The 25,175-nt window shown below is 36.0% G+C and overlaps 1 protein-coding gene across 1 annotated transcript in view; it reads right to left on the bottom strand.

The window, feature by feature from the left end:
- The window catches only part of LOC306876531 (von Willebrand factor A domain-containing protein 8), a 98,939-nt gene that overhangs the window by 46,716 nt on the left and 27,048 nt on the right, over positions 1-25,175 (bottom strand). The window contains exons 15-26 of the mRNA XM_079427803.1: positions 20,096-20,264; positions 19,844-19,921; positions 18,972-19,087; positions 18,599-18,702; positions 17,934-18,040; positions 13,991-14,062; positions 12,978-13,054; positions 11,096-11,171; positions 7,796-7,931; positions 7,585-7,704; positions 7,214-7,419; positions 453-604 (exon numbers count right to left, since the gene is read on the bottom strand). Of these exons, the coding sequence (XP_079283929.1) occupies positions 453-604; positions 7,214-7,419; positions 7,585-7,704; positions 7,796-7,931; positions 11,096-11,171; positions 12,978-13,054; positions 13,991-14,062; positions 17,934-18,040; positions 18,599-18,702; positions 18,972-19,087; positions 19,844-19,921; positions 20,096-20,264 (1,413 nt within the window). The remainder of the gene's footprint in view (positions 1-452; positions 605-7,213; positions 7,420-7,584; positions 7,705-7,795; positions 7,932-11,095; positions 11,172-12,977; positions 13,055-13,990; positions 14,063-17,933; positions 18,041-18,598; positions 18,703-18,971; positions 19,088-19,843; positions 19,922-20,095; positions 20,265-25,175) is intronic.

The following is a 25,175-nucleotide window of genomic DNA, read 5'->3' as shown; positions in this document are numbered from 1 at the left end:
TCAAGTAAGTTTTGCTGTTTACTAAATTCAAGCATGTTTAGGGGTTTGTCTATTGCACCTTCAGTGAAAAGAGCTTATGAGATAAAAGCATCTGTTAAAGGTGAAGTTTGTAATTTATGTAATACTAGAAACCAAATTGCTGTTCATCTGAGCAGTCTGATGGGGGCAAACATAACAGCACTGGCTCAACCAATGGCGTGAGTTTGGGGCTGGACTACCAGTCATTATTTTTGCAATTCATTTCAGTTTCTCTTTTGCTGCAAAAATTGCACACTTCACCTTTAAACAAACACATTTGTTCAAGTGTATGGTTTGAGGACCATGCAGAGCAGATCCCTTCTACAGCTAGTTATATTAGTCCAGGACAGTGTGTCTATTAGAGAACTTGCATGATATTTGTTCATGATACTGCATTAACGGACAGTAAAGGGCAATAGGAGCTGAGCTCTTACTCCTTGGCCAGGTGCACGCTGGTGGGTTTGGCTCCGATGGGAATGCCGTGTTTGTGCAGCGCTGTGATCAGCACCTCACGCATGTCCTTGTTATAGGAGTCAAAGTCAAACACATTCCTCACCACGTTGGCTAGGCCCTCGTCTGGAAATCTCTGGAAAAAAATTAAAGAGGTAAGCAATAAGACAAACGCGTTTAGTCATAATGATACAATATTAAGAGCACTCTGATCTTGCCATCAATCACTATCGTTAAAACATCATAAAATAGAAATAGATAAAATATGTATGAATTTTCCATTTAATTTGAGAAGTGTGAATTTAAACTGAATCGGCCACAACTTGCAGGATATTATACTGCAATTCAGAAGAAATTCAAAGGAATTAAGTTTAGCGAGGGAAAAAAAAAAAGAACATGATTTTGTTTTTTACTGGTCAAAACAGAAGTCATTGACAGAGAGTCATTAAAATATACTTTACTACAATAAACAAAACAAAAAAAAACGTATCTTTTTTGCAGCCTCACTTCTGAATTGGGATTTTTAAAACATTTTAATTTAATTTAGAACGGCACACAACCTGCCTATCACATCCTAAGTCTTACAAAACTGCAGATCACATAAAACATCCTACCCACAAAAAGAAGCTTCAACAAAGAAAACAAACCTTCCAGAAAGACTCATCATTAAACCAAAAACATGATTAAAAGGTGGTAATACAAGCTTGTTGTGAAACAGACAGCTTTCCTGAAAGACTAGTCGAAATTGGATTCGATCAGCTCAGATTAAATAGGCTACCTGTTACTGACTCAACAAAATGTGAACGTGCAGCCACCAGTGAGCAGAAAATCCATAGGGTTTCATTATCTCCAGGCTGACCAGTGCAATGCAGCTCACTGACTGTGATATCCAGTGAGCGAGGGGCAGTTACATGTGTTAATTAAAATGCATCACTGTTTAAACCAGTGGCTTTCAAGCAGGGTTCCCATGGTAGATAAGATAGTCTGATTTTAAAAATGTGACTTCCACACCTAGAAAATTCATGTAAAAATAATACAATCTTAAAATGCCACAGGCATTCTTATAATGAATATATATTTTCTAGTTATGTCAAGATCTAAAATATGCATTGGGAAGAATAATGTAAGTATTTTTTTTTTCTTTTATTAAATCCTCCTCCTAAATCCTTATCCAGTAAATCACAATGACTGAAGAGTTATGATATTCACAATATTGCCATAGTGATGACTCTTTCCACATTTGCTGTTAATGATCACAGGTGTCTGCGTAAAAAAATACGAGCTACGGCTACGGCTGTTAGAGATGTGCAGTTGGTGCTCATGTAGGAGGCGCAGCTTTGAATCCATGTACCATTCCCACCCACCATTACTTTCCCTCAAATTATTAAAAAATCAATTATATTTTAGTTTCTTCATTTTGACTATAGCTCTGCTCACTCTGGACATTGAGATTTTTAAATAAAAATTGTAGTTTAGATATACAAACCCGATTCCAAAAAAGTTGGGACACTGTACAAATTGTGAATAAAAACAGAATGCAATGATGTGGAAGTTTCAAATTTCTATATTTTATTCAGAATACAACATAGATGACATATCAAATGTTTAAACTGAGAAAATGTATCACTTTAAGGGAAATATAAGTTTATTTTAAATGTCATCAACACATCTCAAAAAAGTTGGGACAAGGACATGTTTACCACTGTGTGGCATCCCCTCTTCTTTTTATAACAGTCTGCAAACGTCTGGGGACTGAGGAGACAAGTTGCTCAAGTTTAGGAATAGGAATGTTGTCCCATTCTTGTCTAATACAGGCTTCTAGTTGCTCAACTGTCTTAGGTCTTCTTTGTCGCATCTTCCTCTTTGATGCGCCAAATGTTTTCTATGGGTGAAAGATCTGGACTGCAGGCTGGCCATTTCAGTACCCGGATCCTCCTTCTACGCAGCCATGATATTGTAATTGATGCAGTATGTGGTCTGGCATTGTCATGTTGGAAAATGCAAGGTCTTCCCTGAAAGAGACAATGTCTGGATGGGAGCATATGTTGTTCTAGAACTTGGATATACCTTTCAGCATTGATGGTGCCTTTCCAGATGTGTAAGCTGCCCATGCCACACACACTCATGCAACCCCATACCATCAGAGATGCAGGCTTCTGAACTGAGCGCTGATAACAACTTGGGTTGTCCGTGTCCTCTTTAGTCCGGATGACATGGCTTCCCAATTTTCCAAAAAGAACTTCAAATTTTGATTCGTCTGACCACAGAACAGTTTTCCACTTTGCCACAGTCCATTTTAAATAAGCCTTGGCCCAGAGAAAACGCCTGCGCTTCTGGATCATGTTTAGATATGGCTTCTTTTTTGACCTATAGAGTTTTAGCTGGCAACGGCGAATGACACGGTGGATTGTGTTCACCGACAATGTCTTCTGGAAGTATTCCTGAGCCCATGTTGTGATTTCCATTACAGTAGCATTCCTGTACGTGATGCAGTGCCGTCTAAGGGCCCGAAGATCACGGGCATCCAGTATGGTTTTCCGGCCTTGACCCTTACGCACAGAGATTGTTCTAGATTCTCTGAATCTTTGGATGATATTATGCACTGTAGATGTTGATAACTTCAAACTCTTTGCAATTTTTCTCTGAGAAACTCCTTTCTGATATTGCTGAACTATTTTTCGAATATTATTTTTATTTTTGGTGATCCTTTTGCCATCTTGACTTCTGGGAGACACTGCCCCTCTGAGAGGCTCTTTTTATACCCAATCATGTTGCCAATTGACCTAATAAGTTGCAAATTGGTCCTCCAGCTGTTCCTTATATGTACATTTAACTTTTCCGGCCTCTTATTGCTACCTGTCCCAACTTTTTTGGAATGTGTAGCTCTCATGAAATCCAAAATTAGCCAATATTTGGCATGACATTTCAAAATGTCTCACTTTCCACATTTGATATGTTATCTATATTCTATTGTGAATAAAATATAAGTTTATGAGATTTGTAAATTATTGCATTCCTTTTTTATTCGTAATTTGTACAGTGTCCCAACTTTTTTGGAATCGGGTTTGTACATAAGCAGACTATTTCTAAATTAAATTAAAGCATAGCGGCCTTTGAGAAAAAGGTTTATAAGATCACAAGGAACAAATTCAGTCACACGTGTCCAAACCTTTGACAGCGAGTGTAGACCTCTGATGGCTGCTTGCGGCAGACTAATCTGACAACTGACTCCTCATCCAATGTGACAGACGAATTCCATACATCTATCTGCATCTCTGTTGCTCCAGAGAGCTGAGACGAGAGGAGGAGGCTGTTGTGTGTGTGTGTGTGTGAGAGAAGAGTTAAAGCCCAGAGACAGGTGGCCCAGAATGGCAGTGTGGCCTCTATGTGTCAGATCAGTCTGTGAGTGGGCCGAGTGAAGAGACAGGGCCTATCCGCACTCTCTCTCTCGTGCAGCACCTTTCATCTCAGACACAGGGTCACTCACCCTCATCTATTAAAGAACACCGACACAAAGTCTGAATTCTTAAAAGAGGGAACATCCTAAAACCAAGAGGTTTAATGTATTGTGGGGACCTGAAAAGAGTTTTGTATTGTGGCATAAAGTCTGGTCCACTTTGCAGTTTATTCTGGACATGGTCTGCCCCTTTATACAGGAAGAGACTGAATGATGAAAACTGACCAATCACAGTTTGTTTTTTATAACTGACGTTCATCTGAAATAAACTAACATTACATTTTGGTGTCAGTAAGATTTTCTTTTTTTTTAAATTAATACTTTTATTCAGCAGCAAGTGTGCATTATATATGTTTTTACTGTCACTTTTGATCTATTTAATGTTATAAAAGATTTGTATTTAAAAAAAAAAGCTGTTATTTTAAATTTTCTATGCATCAAATAATCCTGAAAAAATGCTTGCATTATGATTTCTACAAATATATATATATATATATATATATATATATATATATATATATATATATATATATATATATATATATATATAAAATTTCTTTTTTTTTTTTCTTGAGATGCAAATCAGCATATTAGAATGATTTCTGAAGATCATGTGGGACTGAATATAGGAGTAATGGCTGCTACATTTTAAAATGTATTAAAATAGAAAAGTTATTTTAAATTGCAATAAAATTTCACAGTATTACTGTTTTTACTGCATTGTTGACAAGTTCATTTAAAAATATAAAAAAATCTTACCTACCCCAAACTTTTGAACAGTAGTGTAACTGATATTACAATAATAAAAAAGACTGGAAAAGCAACTTCAAATAATAGTGTGCCAGTCTCAGCATTATTTGCCTCAATTTTAATGCTATATGCATCAGACGGTCTGTGAATGGACTATATGCGCGCCATCTGAGGTTAAAGGGATAGTTCACCCAAAAATGAAAATTCTGTCATTAATTACTCACCCTCCTGTTCAAATGCATAAGTTCATCTTCAGAACACAAATTAAGATATTTTTGATGAAATCTGAGAGCTTTCTGACATAGACAATTGGCCTCTGTATCGTGATACGATACGTATCACGATACAGAGGCCACGATACGATACGTATCACGATACAGAGGCCACGATACGATACGCATCACGATACAGAGGCCACGATACGATACGTATCACGATACAGAGGCCACGATATGATATGTATCACGATACGGGACTGCACTGAATTTCACCTCAGAAGAATTTAGTAAAACAGCTGTTTATTAAACACTGCATACTATAGGGCCATTGTTAACTATAGGCAGAGCAGGCAATTGACCTCTGCATTATGAAGGGCCTCCATAACTGTACAACAGTACAATATAGGTATTGGCATATGTTTAATGTTTACATTGGGCACTCCCCACCAGGTAAAATATTCTGTTTGCTTGCATCTTGCCCATAAATAATAATGTACTCGTTCTAATAAATTTATATTGTAATGTACTCATATTAATATATTAAAAAAATCAAGTTCAAGTTCAAGTTCAAGTTGAGCTTTATTGTCATTCCGCTACATGTGGGGACATGCAGTGGAACGAAATGTCGTGCCTCGCAGGACCACGGTGCTACATAAATACAGACATTACAACAATGAAGTAAAAAAAACACTATAAACCTATACACTACTAACAGATTTAACTATAAGTATACTATATATAAGTATTTACCCTATACAAACTAAAAGGATAAAAAATACAACTATACGAATGCTTCACATAAATATTACCCTATACAAACTAAAAAATAGAAGATAAAAAATACAAACTATACGAATGCTTCACAAATACTGTACATGTGCAAAGAGAGACATTTGAGTTAGCAGCTGGTTGGGGAACAGTGCAGGATGATTTGTAGTGCATGAGCATGTAAACATACATATATTGCTGAGTTTTTTGTGAGATTGTGCACACGCAGCAGTGTGTGTAAGTGTAAGTGTCCATAGTGCACATAGTGTAAAGTGTAAGTGTCCATAGTGCACATAGTGTGAGTGTCTATAGTGTAAAGTGTCTATAGTGTAAAGTGTCCATAGTGCACATAGAGGAGAGTGTCCATAGTGTAAAGAAAAATAAGAATAAAATAAATGTAAAAAAATAATTAAAGTTCCATCTTAACATTGCTAGTAGCTTAACATTGCTTAGTAGCTTAGTTGCTTAGTAGCTTATCATCATCTTAACATTGCTAGTAGCTTATCATTGCACAAATTAACACACTCTCTACATTTAAAAAATAAAAATAAATATTAGAAGAGTTCTAAACTAATGCGCTGTCTTCACTGTATCTAACGCACACACACACACACACACAGGTCACGTTGCGGCCACACACAGACATTCAGCAACAAACCTTTTAGCCCTGCCCCGCAATTTTATCTATAAAATAGCTTAATCGCTCAAGAGCTACATTATCTTTCTCAAGGAGCTGCTAACATCATTGTTTCTAAAGGAATTAAAGCCACAGTTTCACTGTTACGGTGGTAATTCATACATAATACATTCATACATACTCTCTTTCTCTCTCTCTCTCACAAGTGAACAATTGATGAATTACACTTTTCTGAGAATAGAATATTGAAGTGGAGATCGCTAAACTGCAAGCTAGCCGGTGTTTTCAGAAAGCAAGCGCATTTATCCACAGTGGAGAGAGCGTGCATACATATGGTTGCCAGGCTGACAAAGATAAGTATCACACTTAGCAGATATTTCCGTATTGTGCAAGTGGGAAGCTCTGTTTTCGGGGATTACGTCTCTTTATATCAGGCAACCCAGTAGTGTTCCTCTGCGGCCAGATTAAACATTGTTGTTAAACATTTTAAACCGTGTTCATGTATTCAAATTTAGTGCGGTCCACTGCTGCACACGTGCCAAAATATCGATACAGGGCCAGCTGTATCGTCAAATCTCTATGACGATACATCGCCGTATCGATGTATCGAACACAGCACTAATTGTAGCTACCACATTCAAGACCCAGAAAGGTAGTAAAGACATTTTTAAAATAGTCCATGTGACATCAGTGGTTCAACGGTAATTTCTTTTAAATTTTAAATTATGACTTTCTAAAATGATTTCTTCTCTTCTGTGTCCGTTTTCGACATGCGTTCTGTCTATGGAGGGACAGAAAGCTCTCGGATTTAATTTGAGTTCCAAAATGAACAAAGGACTTACAGGTTTGGAACGACATGAGGGTAATTAATCGTTTTTTGGGTGAACTATCCCTTTAAGACTACCAGCTGATTACCTGCAAGTGTTTTACGATGTTGACCACTTCTCGTGTAGAGTAGGGGTAGGTGATTGTTCCCTGGTCAGCCATGGCCCGGAGCTCTCCAAATGCAGCCACCAGTTTCTGGAGGATTGCATCAGGAACGTCAGGCCCATATTGCTTAAGCATGGCAAACTCAGCCTGAGGTTTGGGGTTGTCCACTGCATGGCAGCTAAATATGTCCCCTGGAAGAGTAAATCATCAAATCATCAAAAGTATTTCAAACAGTATTACATAATCATTGTAACTGTGTTACAGTGTTTTCTAAGATCCTTGACTCTGATTGGTCAATCATGGCATGCTGTGGTTAAATATTTTTAACGCTATACTGTATAATATATAGGTCTTACCAAGTGCTCCAAAGAAGTCATTTCCCAAAAATGGAAAGCCAGGTCTGTTTGCTAAAACAATCATACGGAAGTCTGGATGCATGGGAATGACATTAGGCCTTCCGGCTGCTTCCAGTGGATCTGTGGAAAACAAAGAACGATTCCGGTTTTAAAAACTGTCAGTGATGGATTTGTGACATGGAATGTGTTTGATCTTCTCTGTCCATTTTACCTGACACTATTCTTCTTCCATCTGCCAGGATCATCTCTCCGCTCTCCACCAATGTCTTCAGGATACAGGTGACATTTGTGGGAGCTTTATCAGCTTCATCTATTACCAGGATATGTCCCATCTTCACAGCTTTAACCTTTAGAACAACAGATGAGAGCACATTATTTTTTATTCCATTATTTCATTTTTCCATCAAGCTCACTTATGCTTCTTGCAACAAAGACAACTTTTTTTTTATCAAAAGTGAGAGTAAAGACATTATAGTTGTAAAATATTTTATTTCAAATATATATTTTTTTAACTTTCTATTAAAACATCAACTTGGAAAAAACATATATAGGTTTCCATAAAAACATTAAGCAGCAACTGCTCACCTGAAATACACCACCGTTTAATGTTCAGAGTCAGTAAGATTTGTTTTTTTTTTTAATTAATACTTTTATTCAGCAAGTATGCATTATATATGTCTTTACTAACACTAAAGATAAAAATAAAAATCAAAAAAGATTTTGTATTTGAAATAAACGCTGTTATTTTGAATTTTCTATGCATCAGATAATCCCGAAAACTGTTTTGCATTATTTCTACAAAAATATTCACTGTTTTCAACTTTGATAATAATAATAAGAAATGTTAACTTGAGCATCAAATCAGCATATTAGAATGATTTCTGAAGGATCATGTGACACTGAAGACTGGAGTAATGATGCTGAAAATTCAGCTTTGACATAACAGGAATAAATTACATTTTAAAATATATTCAAATAGAAAATAGCAATTTCAAACTACAATAATATTTTACAATTTTACTGTTTTCCTGTATATTTGATCAAACAAAAGCAGCCTTGATGAGAAAGAGACACTTCTTTCAAAAACATTAAAAAAATCTTGCAGTACCCAAACTTTTGAATGGTTGTGTACCTTTAAGACTTTTATGTAAATTACCTCTCTTTTGATTGGCTATCCTCTTGGATGTGAAAAGGACTGTACAATTGTTTAAACATCTTAAAGAAAACAACCAGCCCAAACTAAAATATTTAATGTAAAATCTTTACATTTAATTTGGTAATGATTGACGTTAACTTTTCAAATTTTAATTTCATCATGCCTGTAATGCCTGATAAAGCAGTGTTTGTGAGAGCAGTGCTGCTTTGTTTACAGCCGTTACCGGGGAAATCGCTATTTTACCGCTCCAAAAGCGGCACCTAGTGGCAAAGAATGAATTAGCATTTTCATTCAGACCAACGCGAAAAGACCAACAAGTGGGCGGGCAATATCCTCATGTTTCATGTTAACATCAACATGCAAAGGCTTGGGATTCATTTTAAAAACGACTCGTTTCAATGATTCAGAGTCGACTCTTTCTTTTGAGAGACAATAACTTTATACACGGTGCACTTTCAGATTTAAATCTTTGCAGGATGTTTTCATTCACTTAGAGCTGTGTTACACACTGAATGAAATGTAATTTTCAAAAATCCATAATAGGGGCACTTTAAATGAATTGAATGGAATCAAATCATGACTTGCTGAACTGAAATCAATCTGAATCATGGGACGCCAAAAGATTCCAATATTGAATAGATGCTGATATACAGATGTCAAACAAAACAGTTTGGCTTCCGCGCTTTTCTTTTCCCATATTTGAACCATTGCACTCCATCTCCAGATCATCTGAGCTGAAGATTATAGCCGTGGTTCAGCTTGTTTTCATCAACTCTGACATGTAGGTGACATTAGCGCCTGTTATTTACAACCCAGAGCTGAAAGGTGGTTTGCGGAGAGCGAGGGGTGTTTTCTTGTTGCTTTTATCCATCAGCCTGGCACAATGCGAGACCATTTGGAAGCATTGATATCAGATGAGGCGTCAGAAGGGGCTTCAAAGCCTATAGACTATTTATACCCTGAGAGCTGCCGCTGGGTGCTAATTGAGGGGCCAAACTCCGAGTCACAGCCTGCTTTTCATCTCCCTCCACCTTGTATCGAGCAGAGACATCGTTAAAAGCCTTTTGTAGAGAACACCCGCAACCCTGCTTCACAAACAACGTCTAAATGGCACCATCACGCTAACAAAACAACAGGCCGACTTCAGAAACGAGCAGCGTGGAGGATTATAACACACTGTCCTTGAGGTCATTCATTAATTTTTAACGCTTTTTCCCTCATCTGTGCTGGGGCGTCCTCCGGGTGTGAGCTGGCAACATGTTTGTCCTCGCTGGAGCAGTGGTCTGGACCATCTGCTGATAGATGTATAAATATCACTATGCAAAGTTTACACTTCACATGACTGATTTTCAGGAGATCACAGGACACCCAGAACCACTGAGGTGGTCAATCTTACATTTTTGTTTGGCTCTTCACATTATGCTTTGAAATGTGGCTGATATCAGATTTGGACATGGTCCTGAACTGACTTGTTTGCACAAAAGAAAGCATGCAACATGCTGTCATACGGAAAGCCACGTTCATTTGCAAGGTGATGTGCCATGGAAACCAGAAAATATGTGCACAGGCAATAAGGAGGACAAAGACCAGGACGAGTAGATAATATTTAAGTACACTATTGCCAAAAGTATTGGGACACCCCCTTCTAATGAACAGGTTTGACTACTTTAGTAATTTCCAGGTGAACAAATCATAATGTTTAAGCATAAAATTATATTCTAGGGAATTGTGTTGTGTGCTTCTAATATTTATAACAACAGTTTGGACGGGACCCTTTTCTATTCTAACATGACAATGCCTCTGTGTATAAGGCAAGATTACAGTCTGTAAAATGGGTTCATGTGTGTATATCTTCCCTTAGGAAAATTAACCATGGTTTTATTATAGTAAAAGTTGCTGTCTATGGAGGGTTAGAAAGCTCTCAGATTTCATCAAAAAGATTCATTTTCATTTATTCAAATTCATATCAATTTGTGTTCTGAACATGAAAGAAGGTCTGACGGGTTTGGAATGACATGAGGGTGAGTAATTAATGATAGAATTGTCATTTTTGGGTGAATTATCCCTTTAACAATGTGCTTTAGTACAAATGGCAATATAAAAGCTAATTACAACATATCTAACATTTCACTATTATACACAATGTAAATGGGTGTTTATACATGAAAGTATAAATCTGTCTTTATATTTCAGGAAGAGGGCCCCTAACAAGGGAGCATTATATTTGAGAGTCTTTGGCATCAGAAAGTTTGAAAACCGCTGTTTTTGAACAAAGACGTAGAGACTAAACCCATGTCTGTGTGGGCGGCTCACTAGGTTTGAATCAGAGCCATAATGTCAGAGGTGAATACTGACCAATGGAGAGTCTTCATAGATGATGATGCCATCTCTCACAGAGGGCTGCAGTGTTAAAGTCTGGACTGTAGTGTCTCTGTTGAAGCATACAAATCAGAGCTTAGACTGTGTTTATCATGAACATCATGCATGCACTGTAAATGGTGACTCTGTTCATAGTTAAATCATAGATAATATCGCTAGAGAGTGAGATGATTTGCGGATTCATACTTACGGGTCCTATAGAAGTATAAAGTAAACTGACCTAAATTCAATGTGATGGACAGAGCGCTGTTGAGTTCTTGTGCAGGTTTGAAATGTGACACATATCTCTGTGGGCTAAGTGGAAAGGAGAATCCCTGAAGTGATTACTTTAGTCTAATTTAAGAGTTTCATAATCGCTAACCAGGCCACAATACATGCGAGTTTGACTTTGGTTTAACTTTCAAGAAGAAACTTTCAAGATGACATCAACCTCTGCACCACATAGATGGGACAGACACAGTGACATCTTATGAGTTTCCTTGACTTTTCCAGTTGTTTGTGATAAATGGATAACAAATCAGATTGCACTTACAAAGAAGTTAGCAGATTAGTTGCTGAGGATGACTAAAAATGCAGTTTCTTTTACATGTCTTTTTCAGGGCTGGAAATTACCATTTTAAAATTTCAGATACACTACTGTTCAAAGGTTTGGGGGCAGTAGAAGTCTCTTATGCTCACCAAGGCTGCATTTATTTGATAAAAAATACAGTAAAGCACTGACATTGTGAAATATTATTACAAATTAAAGTAAGTTTTCTATTTTAATATATTTTAAAATGTAATTTATTCCTGTGATGCAAAGCTGAATTTTCAGCATCATTATTATGCTGCTCAAGAAACATTTATTTTATTATTATCAATGTTGAGAACAGTGCTGCCTATTTGTGCAGAAACTGTACCGCATTTGTTAGGATTCCTTGATGAATAGAACGTTTTTTTTATTTAAATCTTTTGCAACATTATAAAAGTTAAAACAAACAAACAAAAACTAATTCTTACTGATGCCAAATATTCCAATGCTAGTGCATTTTAACATATTCAGTGACTGTGAGAGCCCCGTTATAAGCACTTTATACTTTATGCTGGCATTAGAAAATACAGATGAATATTTAACCGTTACAAAACAGCTTATGTCATGTTGGTCAAATTTAATCAATAAATTTAGACTTTATTTACTGTACATATTTTACTGTACCCTCATAATCCAAAATATCCCGGACGAGCCCCCAGTATTTTGTCTAATTGGGGGCCAGACTGAGAACTGAAGAAAAACTACAGCTTTTTGAGCATGTTCTGCTCTTTTTGGCAATTTGAGAGGGATTATCAAAAGAATGCATCTACTTTTGTGTACTACTTTTCACGGAAGAAAGAAAAATAATAATGGGGTTGGAACAAGGTTAAAGGTAAGAGGAGAACTACTCCTTTAATTGCAGTTCTTCAAAGGCAAAAGTACAACTTAAAAGTTCCCCCTGCTCTGTCGACAGGTGTCCTAATTTATCAGGATTAAAATAGCTCACTCGAGCCTCAGAGAGGAGATCTTTTTATTTCAGGCACTCGGTGAGTCTGCAAAAGGAAGTTTCACCTTCTAATAGAAAACACTCATATGATGCATCCGTGCCCAGATGCTTATCGTTCTGATGAATAAATGTGTCCTCTATTCATTTACAAAGAGGATACATTACTCACTTATTCACTAATGATGAAAAGCTGCATGTGATGTCAGCGGATATGGGCCATTCCCGGTGTGGCCTTGTAACCAGGTTCTAATCGAGTCTACAGGAGAGTAGTTTCTGATAATAGGTCTTCCTTTCTGAGAGGGCTTTATTTGAGGAGAACTCAAGGGACTTCTTTATTTTACCTGTGAAGCTGAAGATATTCTCTCGGTCTGTTCATAAGATGCAAGAATCGATCAACAATCTTGTTTTTCCCAACGCCCTGTGAACAGAGTAAGAACATAGATTAGAAATAGATCGCCTACGAATGAAAATATATCATTTACTCATCCTCATGTCATTCTGACCCTGTATTATTTTCTTTCATCTTGTTTCTAATGATGCTGAAAATTCAGCTTTGCCATCACAGGAATAAATTACATTTTAAAATATATTAGGATAATATAGTAACACTTTAGTATAGGTACCAGTTCTCACTATTAACTTGTTGCTTATAAGCATGCACGTTATTAATATATTGGATGTTTATTAGTACTTATAAAGCACATATTGTGTGCAACCATATTCTACATCCCTAATCCAACCCAATACCTAAACCTAACAACTACCTACTATTAATAAGCATCAAATTAGGAGTTTATAGAGGCAAAAGTTGTAGTTAATGGTTTGTTAATAGTGAGAATTGAACCTTAAAATAAAGTGTGACCGAGAATATTACAGTAATATTTCACAATACTCCTGTTTCTACTGTATATTCAATAAAAAAAAAGTAGCCTCAATGGACATGAGACTTCTTTCAAAAGCATAAAAAAAAAACTTTTGAAAATTAGTGTATTCACAGGTCCCCTATTGCATTTTGTATGTCTAGCACACATTCATGTGTTCTGTGCGTCAATCAATCTATCCATTTAAACTGAAGTGACAGCAGTCAGGACGCCCACTCTCTTTCCATACACAAACGCAGTACAGCCTCAAGTCTCAAGTGCAGAGCGTGGGCGAGCGCCTAGGCGCCGTAGGGCACACTGAGCTCTAGTTGACCCTGTAGCTGGTGGGCAGATGCTTTATAAACGCAGCTGTGCTTCATGGCACGACACCACCGCTCTGGGCTAGTCTACTGTACGTCTGGCTCTGCTCTCGGTATCGGAATGGACAGACGTCTCTGCAGACTGCTGTCCTGAGGATGGGAATCCTCATTTACCTGGTTGCCCACAAGAAGCAGGTGTTCCCCCAACAGGAAGTCCTTCAGCATGTCCTGCATCACCATCATGTGCTGTGAACAAACAGACAAAACATTTTATAGTGAGAGCAGTAAGTAGTTAAAGCTGGATATAAACAAAGTTTAAAAAGACAACTTATTGAAAGGACAATCAAGGTACAATAACAACAACTTTTTGGTGGAATAATGTTATGAAGGATTACCAACTTTTAACTCTGCTTTATTTAAAGAAAATCCAAGTTACAGTAACACTTACAATGGAAGTAAACCAGGACAGTGTTCAAAAGGGTTTAAAAGGCAACATGTAAAGTCCTATTTTTGTTAAAGCACTTATATATGTAATTTAATTAAAACCAGGATTATAATTTGACTTGCATGGCTGAAAAAAATCATCTTTTTAAGTTAGTCTACTTTTCTAGGTGGTTATTATAGGTATTTCTAGATCACGAATAAAACAAATATATAGTAAAAACAGTAATATTGTGAAATATGTGACCCTGGACTACAAAACCAGTCATAAGGGTCAATTTTTCAAAATTGAGATTTATACATATCTGAAAGCTGAATAAATAAGGGTTCCATTGATGTATGGTTTGTTAGGATCGGACAATATTTGGCCGAGATGAAACTATTTGAAAATCTGGAATCTGAGGGTGCAAAAAATTTAGAAAATCGCCTTTAAAGTTGTCCAAATGAAGTTCTTAGCTATGCATATTACTGATTAAAAAATTAAAGTTTTCATATATTTACGGTAGGAAATTCACTAAATATCTTCATGGAACATGCTCTTTACTTAATATCCTAATGATTTTTGGCATAAAAGAAAAATGGATAATTTTGACCCATACAATGTATTTTTGGCTATTGCTACTATATTATGCCCCAGCGACTTAAGACTGGTTTTGTGGTCCAGGGTCACATATTATTACAAATGACTTTTGTATTTAAATATATTTTAAAATGTATTCCTTTGATGTCAAAGCTGAATTTTCAGCTTACTCCAGTCTTCAGTGTCACATGATCCTTCAGAAATCATTCCAAAATGCTGATTTGCTCAAGAAACATTTCTTATCAATTTTGAAAAATTGTACTGATTAACATTTTTGTGGAATCTGTGATACTTTGTTTTGTTCAGCATTCTTTGTTGAATTTGTTATATAATTATAAAAGCTTTTTTGTCCCTTTTGCTCAATATTATGGTTTAAAAAAACAAAACAACTGACCAATCTTTTGAATGGTAGTGTAAATGTATGACATTGATCATGTGACTCTTTGAATAGATGTTTTTTTTTTTCTGAAACCATGCTGGAGATCATTAGCACATTTATATGTCAGGCAAGTGCTGCTATCAGACGAATGCAATCGGAGTTACATTAAAAAAATGTCCTGGCTCTTCCAAGTTTTATAATGGCAGTGAACGGGGGTCAAGGATATAGGTGTAGCATAAGCTCTAGTGAGAATATGCTAGTGTCCAGAGAACCAAGTTTCGTTATCAGCAAAGGAAAACCAGTCTCCTCTTGGCTTATATCGAAATCATCCGACATTTTTCTTTACAAATCCTCATTTTGTACTTCTAATTAGTGACCGTGTTTTGCTTTGCTCTCTCTTCTGCACTTCTGTGTTCATCACGGTGTTCAACTACATCCTACGTCATCTACTGCAATGCAACATTTTAAATATGGATATTTTTCTTACAAAAACACATCAATTCATTTCAGAGGCCTTTATTAACACCCCCCCCCAACCCACCCCCCCACCCCCGGATCAGTGTGAAATACTCTTTTTGACAGATGGATGTACTTTTTTGGGCATCAAAATCTTAAAAACATTCACTGCTATTATAAAGCTTGGAAGAGCCAGGACTTTTTGTAATATAACTCTGATTGTATTCATCTGAAAGAAGAAAGTCGTGTACACCTAGGATGGCTTGAGTGTGAGTAAATCATGGGGTAATTTTCATTTTTGGGTGAACCATCCCTTTTGTTAAAAAAAAAGTGTTTTCACAAAATGGCCTCAGACTATTGTGGTCCACTGTATGTCATGTGACCTGATCTACCTCATACTGATCCTGCAGTAAAGCATGAAAACACACAAGCATCAATTATGCCTGAGAGGGTCACCTACATTTTTCAGACACACAAAAGCTGAATAGATAAAAGGGAGCAAAAATGAATTCTGGTTCGGATATGACACAAGGAATTGAATTTTCTGTTTATGAGGCTGCAAAGACACAAAGTGCTTTTTCAGTATGATAAGGACACATGGATGATGCTGTTTGCTGCAATCACACATTACACAACACGAGAAATGTGAGCGGACACAAGAGTTTGCCATATTGGGGGGGGTGTGTGTCCTCGTTTCCGCCTCAGTGGACTACTGCACTTCTCCTTCTAGTGCTCGAAAGACAAAAAGCAGGTCATGGAAAAGTGGGACAAGAGTAACTTTATTTCCTCCACCTCTTTCTGGGCCTCTGAAGGGAGGAGAGAGGTGGCAGTGAGGGAGGAATATCTGGGTCATCCCTCGTTCTCTTCTCACATCTCTCAGCAATTGAGCATGAGACAAAATTCCACACATACAGTGTGGCAGCAATACTGAATATTACCATTGGCAACATGTCATATTTTGTTATTACTGCATGATATTATGCTAAACAGATTTTATGGGTGCTACACTACTGTGCCCAATGTTTCAAACACTTTTTTTTTTTATTTACGTTTTTGAAACCGTATTTGAAACTTTTTTGGAAAACAGTAATTTTTGTTATTCTGTTTGTACTGTCTATATAATTAGATCTCCAGTTGTGGAAGAGAAACAATGTGGTTTGATTGAGAAGTACGAGGCTTAACTTTGAATACTGAACATGCCGTAGTGAGAAGACCTTCAAATCTCTAATAATGAAGTATGATTACATCCTGATTGACTGTGAAGCTGTTGAGATCTTGTTGTACTTGTGTATGCACGTGTGTGTTGGCCAGTGTTCTTTTGTGGGTCCTCTCTGAGATCTGACCTTTGTGCAAAACACCCAGTTGATTTACAAGGCTTAGACAGAGACAGACAGAGACGGATTGAGCTTTCCTCAATGCCAAACCAAACCATTTTTGGCAGCCCGTGTGATTATTGTGGAAACCGCAACTGCAATAATCACAAACTTTACTTCTGACCATGTTAATAAAAAGCAGGGCTGGTGGGTAATGTGGTATGTATGTGTAAATATGGTGTAACTGTTGGTTGCCAAGCAACACTGCATCTTGATGTTTAAATACAGAATTCAACTAGTGTGTGTGTTTGTATCTGCTATTCTATTCAAACATGGCTCATCCAATCAGGTTTGTATGTTTTTCTGTTATTTGGTTGTACCATTAGTCTTATTTATAATTATATGTGTGTGTGTGTGTGTGTGTGTGTGTGTGTGTGTGTGTGTGTGTGTGTGTATATATATATATATATATATATATATATATATATATATATATATATATATATTTCTTGCCTTGCTGCATTAAAGGGATAATTCACACTCACAAGAATAAATAAATTATATATAAGAGTTTGTATATAAATATAAATTTATAAAAGAGTTAAAATTATATATAAGAGTTGATAAGATATATATATATATATAGAGATATATATATATATATATGTATATATATATATATATATACACACACACACACACACACTCACACACACACATATATATACATACATATATATATATATATATATATATATATATATAAAAATAAAGAAACAATGTAATAGAGGTTTTTAAATCAATGAAGACAGATAAATGATGACAGAATTCCATTCCTTTAAATTAGCGGTGCAGCTCATGAAGCTAAATATATGTGCTTTATGGCCCCATACTATCCAGAGAAGAGGACAATGTTTCTTTCCGGTAATGAGCAGATAAGGAGCTCACCTGAACGTTCTCATAAAAGAGCACATCCGGGACCTTCATCTTCTCATCAGGGCTGTACACAGGAACTGAGACGTTCCCTATGGTCAGAAGTCCATCTTTTACTGTGCCTAACAGGGAGAGCACAAATAAAAAAGAAAAATTGAGATTCTCATCAGCCATGTCACTGACCAGCATCTGGAGACACAACCTCTTTTCTTCACAAAAACAGTCTATTTCATCCCATCTACACTTTTCAGACACCACATACTGTAGTATACTGTATGTCTGAAATCTAAAGTCTCTTACAGACAGCAGGGAAAATGGGACAAAAATATCAGTGCAGGCTAAAATTACTGAAGAACCACTGAAGTTGGGGATGTGTGCAGTTCAGAAACGAACTGAGAATGGCTTTCCCAATTCAGCAGGATGCAGAACGGAAACTGAATTTAAGGTAGAAGAAATAAACAGAATAAAATGTATTCAATTTGAATCAAATTCACAGAAATTTGTTTTCTGGTGTTAACAGTATTTGGACTACTGAAATTCCTGACCGTGTTGAATTGCTCAGTATTATAATTTCACATCCTGTAGTTAATTCAATTAAAATTCTCATGAACTGTAATGTGAGTTGTGAGTTTAGCTTAGCATTGGTCTGAACTCTGGTATGGTGTTGTACTGTAACTCACAGGTGTAGAGATGGCTCTGTTCTGATGCTGGGTCAGGCTGATCCTCTATTGAGCAGTTCATCAGACTCTTTTGAAGAGCCGAGCGAGCCAGGCTGGGCAGAAACCTACAAATCCAAGAAAACATTATTTGTCCTGTATTGACACTTTTCCCAGTCTTTCTGATTTTCACAAGCAAAAAAAAAAAAAAAGGAAATAAATATGTAAGGTATAGTGTCACCAGCTGCATCAATGAAAAATAAATCCCTGTTTTTAAACATTATTGGTCAGTAACGGACCTGCCACAAACTTGTGCAGAGTATGTTTTATTTTGAATGTTATTTAGTTGTTGAGTGGTGACTTTGAGGCTTGAATGAATGTGTTTGAGTTTGTGTACCTGGACAGACAGGCTTTGTTCACAGCGTGAGCAACACTCTCCTGTGGATACTGAGAAAGACGCCGACAGATTCTCAGCAGCTGCCTGGTGGACAATGAAGAAGCAAGGGACAGGGCCTGAACACAGCACAAAAAAAAACCAAAAAAAACATTTAATTTTCATCTCAAAACAAAACAAAACAAAAATGTCCTTTAAAGCAAAACAACAGATGTTTATAAGGAAAAGTGGGTTTAAGTCAACACGTTGTAAAGCATGATGTACAATCATTTCACTTTAGAAGACACTAATTCATCCACTGAGGTTGTGTCAAATACCATTGCGTTTACTTTGTGAGGTTTTTAAAGCATCGTCTTTGGAGATCATGAACATTTGCATAATACAGATTCATGAAAACTAATTATTTTTTAAGAATCTCAGTTTGTTTTCATCTTAAGAACTCAAGTCATATTCATCCGGGATGGCATTGAGGGGGAGTAAATGATGAGAGAATTTTCCCTTTTGGGTTGACTATCCTTTTAAGAATTTTTTGAAATTCCTATAATGGAAAAATATTAACCAAGGCTGCTGTAAAAGAGGACAATTGCTGATGCACTATATTACAACAGGATATTTAAGGTTTCTGGGACAGAGCTAACTTAAACACCAATAAGCAGCAGAGTAAGCACCTTCTAAACAAGAAACCTTATGTTGTGTTGTATAAACAGCAACCCTTAAACAAATATGCTGATAAGGTATATGAAGAACTCCAATCTATCTATATCAGCCTGCTCTTGGACCACTGGAGTCAGTGAATGGGGCCACAGTCTCTCCTTGCTTTGAAGGCGTCGATTTGTTCTTCAAAGGTTTTGGGGATCTAACATCAGAAAGCTCACCGTAGGATCGTTGGATTTTCTCAGACTGTGAGTCAGGTGTTGCAGCTGCTCCACTGCTTCATTGGGAACATTTGGGATCTGTTACAGAAATAATGTATACGATACTTAAATCCAAAAAGCAAGCATCAAAGCTATATGATATTTTGATTCAACATAAAATGCAGTTTGTAAACTTGTTGGGTGTAAGCAGATTTAATCAAACACATTACTGAATTTGACATAATAGATCAGTCTGAAGGTGATGTGACTGACCATGCCCTGGATGACAGCCGTTTCCTCAGCCTTGGCCAGTGGTTTGACGGTGTGAAAGAGGAACATGGTGAGGATCTCCGGGCCGAGCCACTGCTGCGTGGTGCTCCCGACCTGAGGCGGCTCCGCTAGAGCGATGATCCGGAATGACGGGTGGATTGGGAAGATGGATCTGTGGAGAAGATCAGCACTGGTTACTCGTAGTGCCACTTCACACTGAGACATGCAGGGCATATATTTATTTAATTAAAGCACAGCCTTTGATTTGATTAATGCAAACAGCCACATTGCGATTTCAGTTTTATTTAGATCAAATTGTTCAGCCCTAATATTACTGGGTATTTTTATAGCATTTTGAACATGTAAAATGGACTTGTCTTTCAAAAACATTAGCAACTTTTTACTAAATCCAAACTTCTGAATGGTAGTGTATCTTTCTGAGGGATCCATAGAGGGAACATTAGACACAAGTGACTGAAGTTTATATTCAATCAGCTTTCTTAGTGACCACTTTTTCTCTCCTTTTCAAATACAAATAATAGGCAGTGTAAGTAATAAGATGGTATTGCATTCTGAACATAGCTGATGTGACGTTATTACACAGACAATCAAGACAATGGAGCAGGTGACCTGAAAACGGACATTACAGTCACAGCAACTGTCATTCTTTGTTATGACTGTTATGTTATGATTATGATATGTTTCGGGGGCAGGCATAACCAAAGGCACCTGATCACCGATGACTATATGAGAACAAGAGGAGGTAAAGTCAGTCCATTCATCTGTCAAAGTGAATAGGATATGCTCATGTCAAGATCTGTGCCCTCGCTGATCTCTGGCACATTGATATTGTATCGCTGACAATAGCTTGTGCTCGAGCTGCATCGCCACCTAATCCCACTGGACAGCTCTGACTATTTATAAACAGTGAACCCCCTGCATGAAATGCATAGATACACCTACTGACACAGAGAGAGCGATCGCGATTCTTCATTATCACACCATTTATATCTTCATCAGATCAACTGCCTCCTGTTGCCTAGCAACAGCTTCCTATCTTCCAAGTCCATGTCCCTGGTTTCAAAGACATCAGCTCCAGTTTCTAACATTTACACATCATTACTGCATGCAGCACTTGTTAGCAGTAATCATATACAGGTGCACTGCTATCATCTTTACCCACAACACTCAATGTGTCACTGAAAAACTACAAGAAAACTATAAGACAATTTATGCAAACAAGGTCAAAATGAGATACGGTAACCAGGGGCTGTAATGTCAAACAAAAAAGCAAAAAACAAAACAACAACAACAACAAAAAACTAAAAACAGAACACAAAATAAAATGAAAACAACAACAAAACACACAAAAAAACAAAACCACAAAAAATTCAACACAAAAACAAAACGCTAAAAACAAAACAACTACACATAAAACAAAACAAAAAAACAACAACAAAAATAACACAACAACAACTTTGACATCAAGGTTTGACATCAATATTTCTAGTTGCCATTGGTTTGAATTTTGATGCACTGCGTTTGCATTGACCATGATGCTTAGATTTCAGAACTGGGTGAAGAGCAAGAATTTTGTGTTTTAATATCTGTTAAAATATTGTTTATTGTTGTGACGCAAAGCTGAATTTTCAGCATCATTACTCCAGTCTTCAGTGTCACATGATCCTTCAGAAATCATGCTAATAAGCTGATTTGCTGCTCAAGAAACATTATTACCATCAATGTTGAAAACAATTGCACTGCTTAATATTTGTGTCATTTGTGATATTTTTTTCTGTTTACTGTCACTTTTGATCAATTTAATGCATCTGTGCATGCATAATAAAGGGTTAATTTCTTCAAAAATGAAAAATCTATACAGTTGTGTATAGCCAAAAATATTATAAAGTGTATAGCATAAATAAAAAAATAAAATAAAACAAAAATAAATATTGGATTTTAATAACATTACTTTCATTCAAATGTAAAATCCTGGTTGTGAAGCATTGTTTTCAACAATTTGCACACACGAGATCATGTTTTGTGATGCTAAAACTGTTCAAGTAATCAATACATTACAATACATTACATCAATACATACAATAAATTGCATGCAATAAGTCTGAGAAAGACTGAGAGACAAACAGAGACAGACCATGATGCTAATAATAGTTGACTCTGTGAGAGCACCTATATTCTGCTTCCTAGCACAGTGTTGACCTCAGGAGTTCAGAGACAGCAGCCCTGCCCATGCAGCCGAGCAAAGTGTGACTTTTAGAGGCGTCATTAATATGTCTGTACAGTAAGAAGTGTGTATGTGAGAGCAGAGAGCTAATTAAGAGCAGTGTTGGAACCATATGAAGAGACCACAAGTGAAGTCTGAGACGTCGGCTGGAAACACAGGAAGAGGAAGTGACTTTATTTCAACCTCAGACGCGCCACCACAAACATCCTTCCTACCCGTTTAGGTGGGGCTCCACCAGCAGGACACAAATATACTTCCAACAGCACTGATTTGTGCAGCACCATGACCCACACAGATTTGTCATTTCACTGATCAGGTGATGATGAGATGTGGCAAAGATTACAATCATTTCATGTCACGTAATATACTAGAGAAAATGTCAAAATATGGAACTTCAGTGTTATTTTAGCATAAGATACAATTGTAGTTCTTTCAATATTTTAAATGAGTTTTTATTATTTTTTTATTTTCATTTCAGTTACATTTTTCATAATTTTGTTGAGTGTGTTTGTCATTTAGATGACAAACACACTCAACTTATTTCAGTTTTAGGTATTTTAGTACATCAATTTAAACTAAATGAAGAAATGTTGTTTAGGCAACTGGTGAAATAAAATGTTAAAAAGCTGAAACAAAACATATAATTTTTATTTTTATAAAATAAAATTTTAGTTGATTTCAGTTAACATCTATTTCAAGTAACCATTTTTTTATGGTTTTAGTTTTTGTTAACTATAATAACCCCGTTTCAGATTTCAACAGAACAGTAATAACCAATCTGACTCAAACTACATGAAAAAAGGAAATGTGAAGAAGCATTTACAGACTTTGGAATAGTGGGACATGATAAATCAGCCTCTCAAAAGTTGATTGCTGATCCTTGCAAACGGCCAACAGACAATAAGACACCCTGATTGTCGTACTCGCTCTCATGCCATTTCAAACCTGCATGATTCTCTTTCTTCTGTGGAACTAGGGATGGGCGTTATATCGAGTTTGTACGATATATCGATTTATTTTTATAAGCAGTACGGTATGAAGCAATACCGTTAATATCGAGTTTGATACGAGTGTGTAAGGAGGACACAGACTGAACTGCTGCGGAGAAAGTTCATTATACGCTTTGTTCTAAACATGTTACAAGCTTTATATGAAGGGCTTTAAAAAAACTCGTAGATATAGAAGCCTATAGTTTCAGTTTAAAGTGGCTCTGACAGAAAGGCTGCGTGTGCCGCTGACAGAGACGCGCTGTTTAATGTGTTTGAGATGTGCTGTTTTCCTAAATGCATAACTTACATTTCATATGTACTCTCCATCTGTAAATGTTAGAAAGCCATGGAAATATTTCCATTTTGCTGTCAGGAGTGCATGAGCTTTTGCTTTTTTGCAAACTTCACAGACTTCATTTAGAACGAGCGCAATAATTCTAAAATATACATTTTGCTGAAATCTTTGTAGTTGGACAATAAATGTGACATATGTAGAATTTTAAACCTACAACTAAGTGTATTTGTATGATAGCACTAACTCTAAAGTGACTAATGGGGTAATCAAAACAACCTTTTTACTCAATTAGTCTGTGCTTTTTTTTTTATTATTTTCATTTTTAGTTTAGTAAATTTAACTTCTGCTTTAAAAGCATTATTTTCGTTTTTAGACTGCAATGTTACAATGTTAGAATGTAATGTGATTTTAACCCTTTTTTGCACATAATATATGCCTATGGTTACATTCACTTTGTTTATTTGTTTAATCCAAATACAAAATATTGAGATATACCGCAAATTAGCCAAAAAAAAAATAGAGATATGAATTTTTGCTCATATCGCCCAGCCCTATGTGGAACACAAAAGCAGAAATGCAGGTCACTCTTTTCAGTGATCAGTATGAATTGAGACTGGGGCTATTGAGTTTCAAAAGGAATGCAATGGCACTATACATGTCTCATGAAAAGTATAGGAATCATGTGCTATATTTAAAGTCTTACGAACAGGGATGAAAACTCATCAAGGGGGTTAAATGTAGCAAAGATGCAAAAACCCATAGAGGAGGTCTGGGGGCATATCGCCCTGGGAAGAAAAGTTCGTAAATATCAGCTTTAAAAAATATAGATATAGTCGATTTTAGGGAAAAAGTCGATACAGAGAAAGACTCAAGTCTAAAATAATTCTAAAATAACCCTTCACTTCGGTTGCCTCAGGCCATTACAGTCACTTGTTGTTTCTAACTCTACTACAATACTACTACTAATACTACTACCAATAATAATAATTATATTCATATTTTTCTTATTATTCTACTAAAATATACACATTTGATCAATAAATACATGATTAGTAATGACATTTGTATTGCAAAATAAAAGATGAGTATTTAATACTACAACTAGCACTGATAATATTAATTATTATTATTACAAAATATTAATAATACGAATACTGATTATTATTGTAATTTTACTCAAATGTGCAAATTTGATCAATAACTAAATTGTAAATAATGACACTTTTGTATTGTACAATAAAATATAAGTAAATACTACTACTAAAAATATTATTAATAATAAAATATTAGTGCAGTCAAATGATTAATCGCATCCAAAATATATATATATTTTTTTACGTAATGTGTGTGTACTGTGTATATTTATTATGTATATATAAACACACACACGTGTATATATTTAAGAAAAATATGTTATGTATATATATTAAATAAATTTACACATGAGATAATATATATGAATATAAATATATATGTAAATACATTTAAATATTTTCAAAATATATATTGTAAATATATTATGTAAATAAAAACTTTTAATCATGATTAATCGTT

Source organism: Barbus barbus, assembly GCF_936440315.1.
Source record: "Barbus barbus genome assembly, chromosome: 10".
Classification (NCBI taxonomy): Eukaryota; Metazoa; Chordata; class Actinopteri; order Cypriniformes; family Cyprinidae; genus Barbus; species Barbus barbus.
The sequence above is the reverse complement of the archived record's forward strand: the minus strand, read 5'-3'. Positions and strand labels throughout refer to the sequence as shown.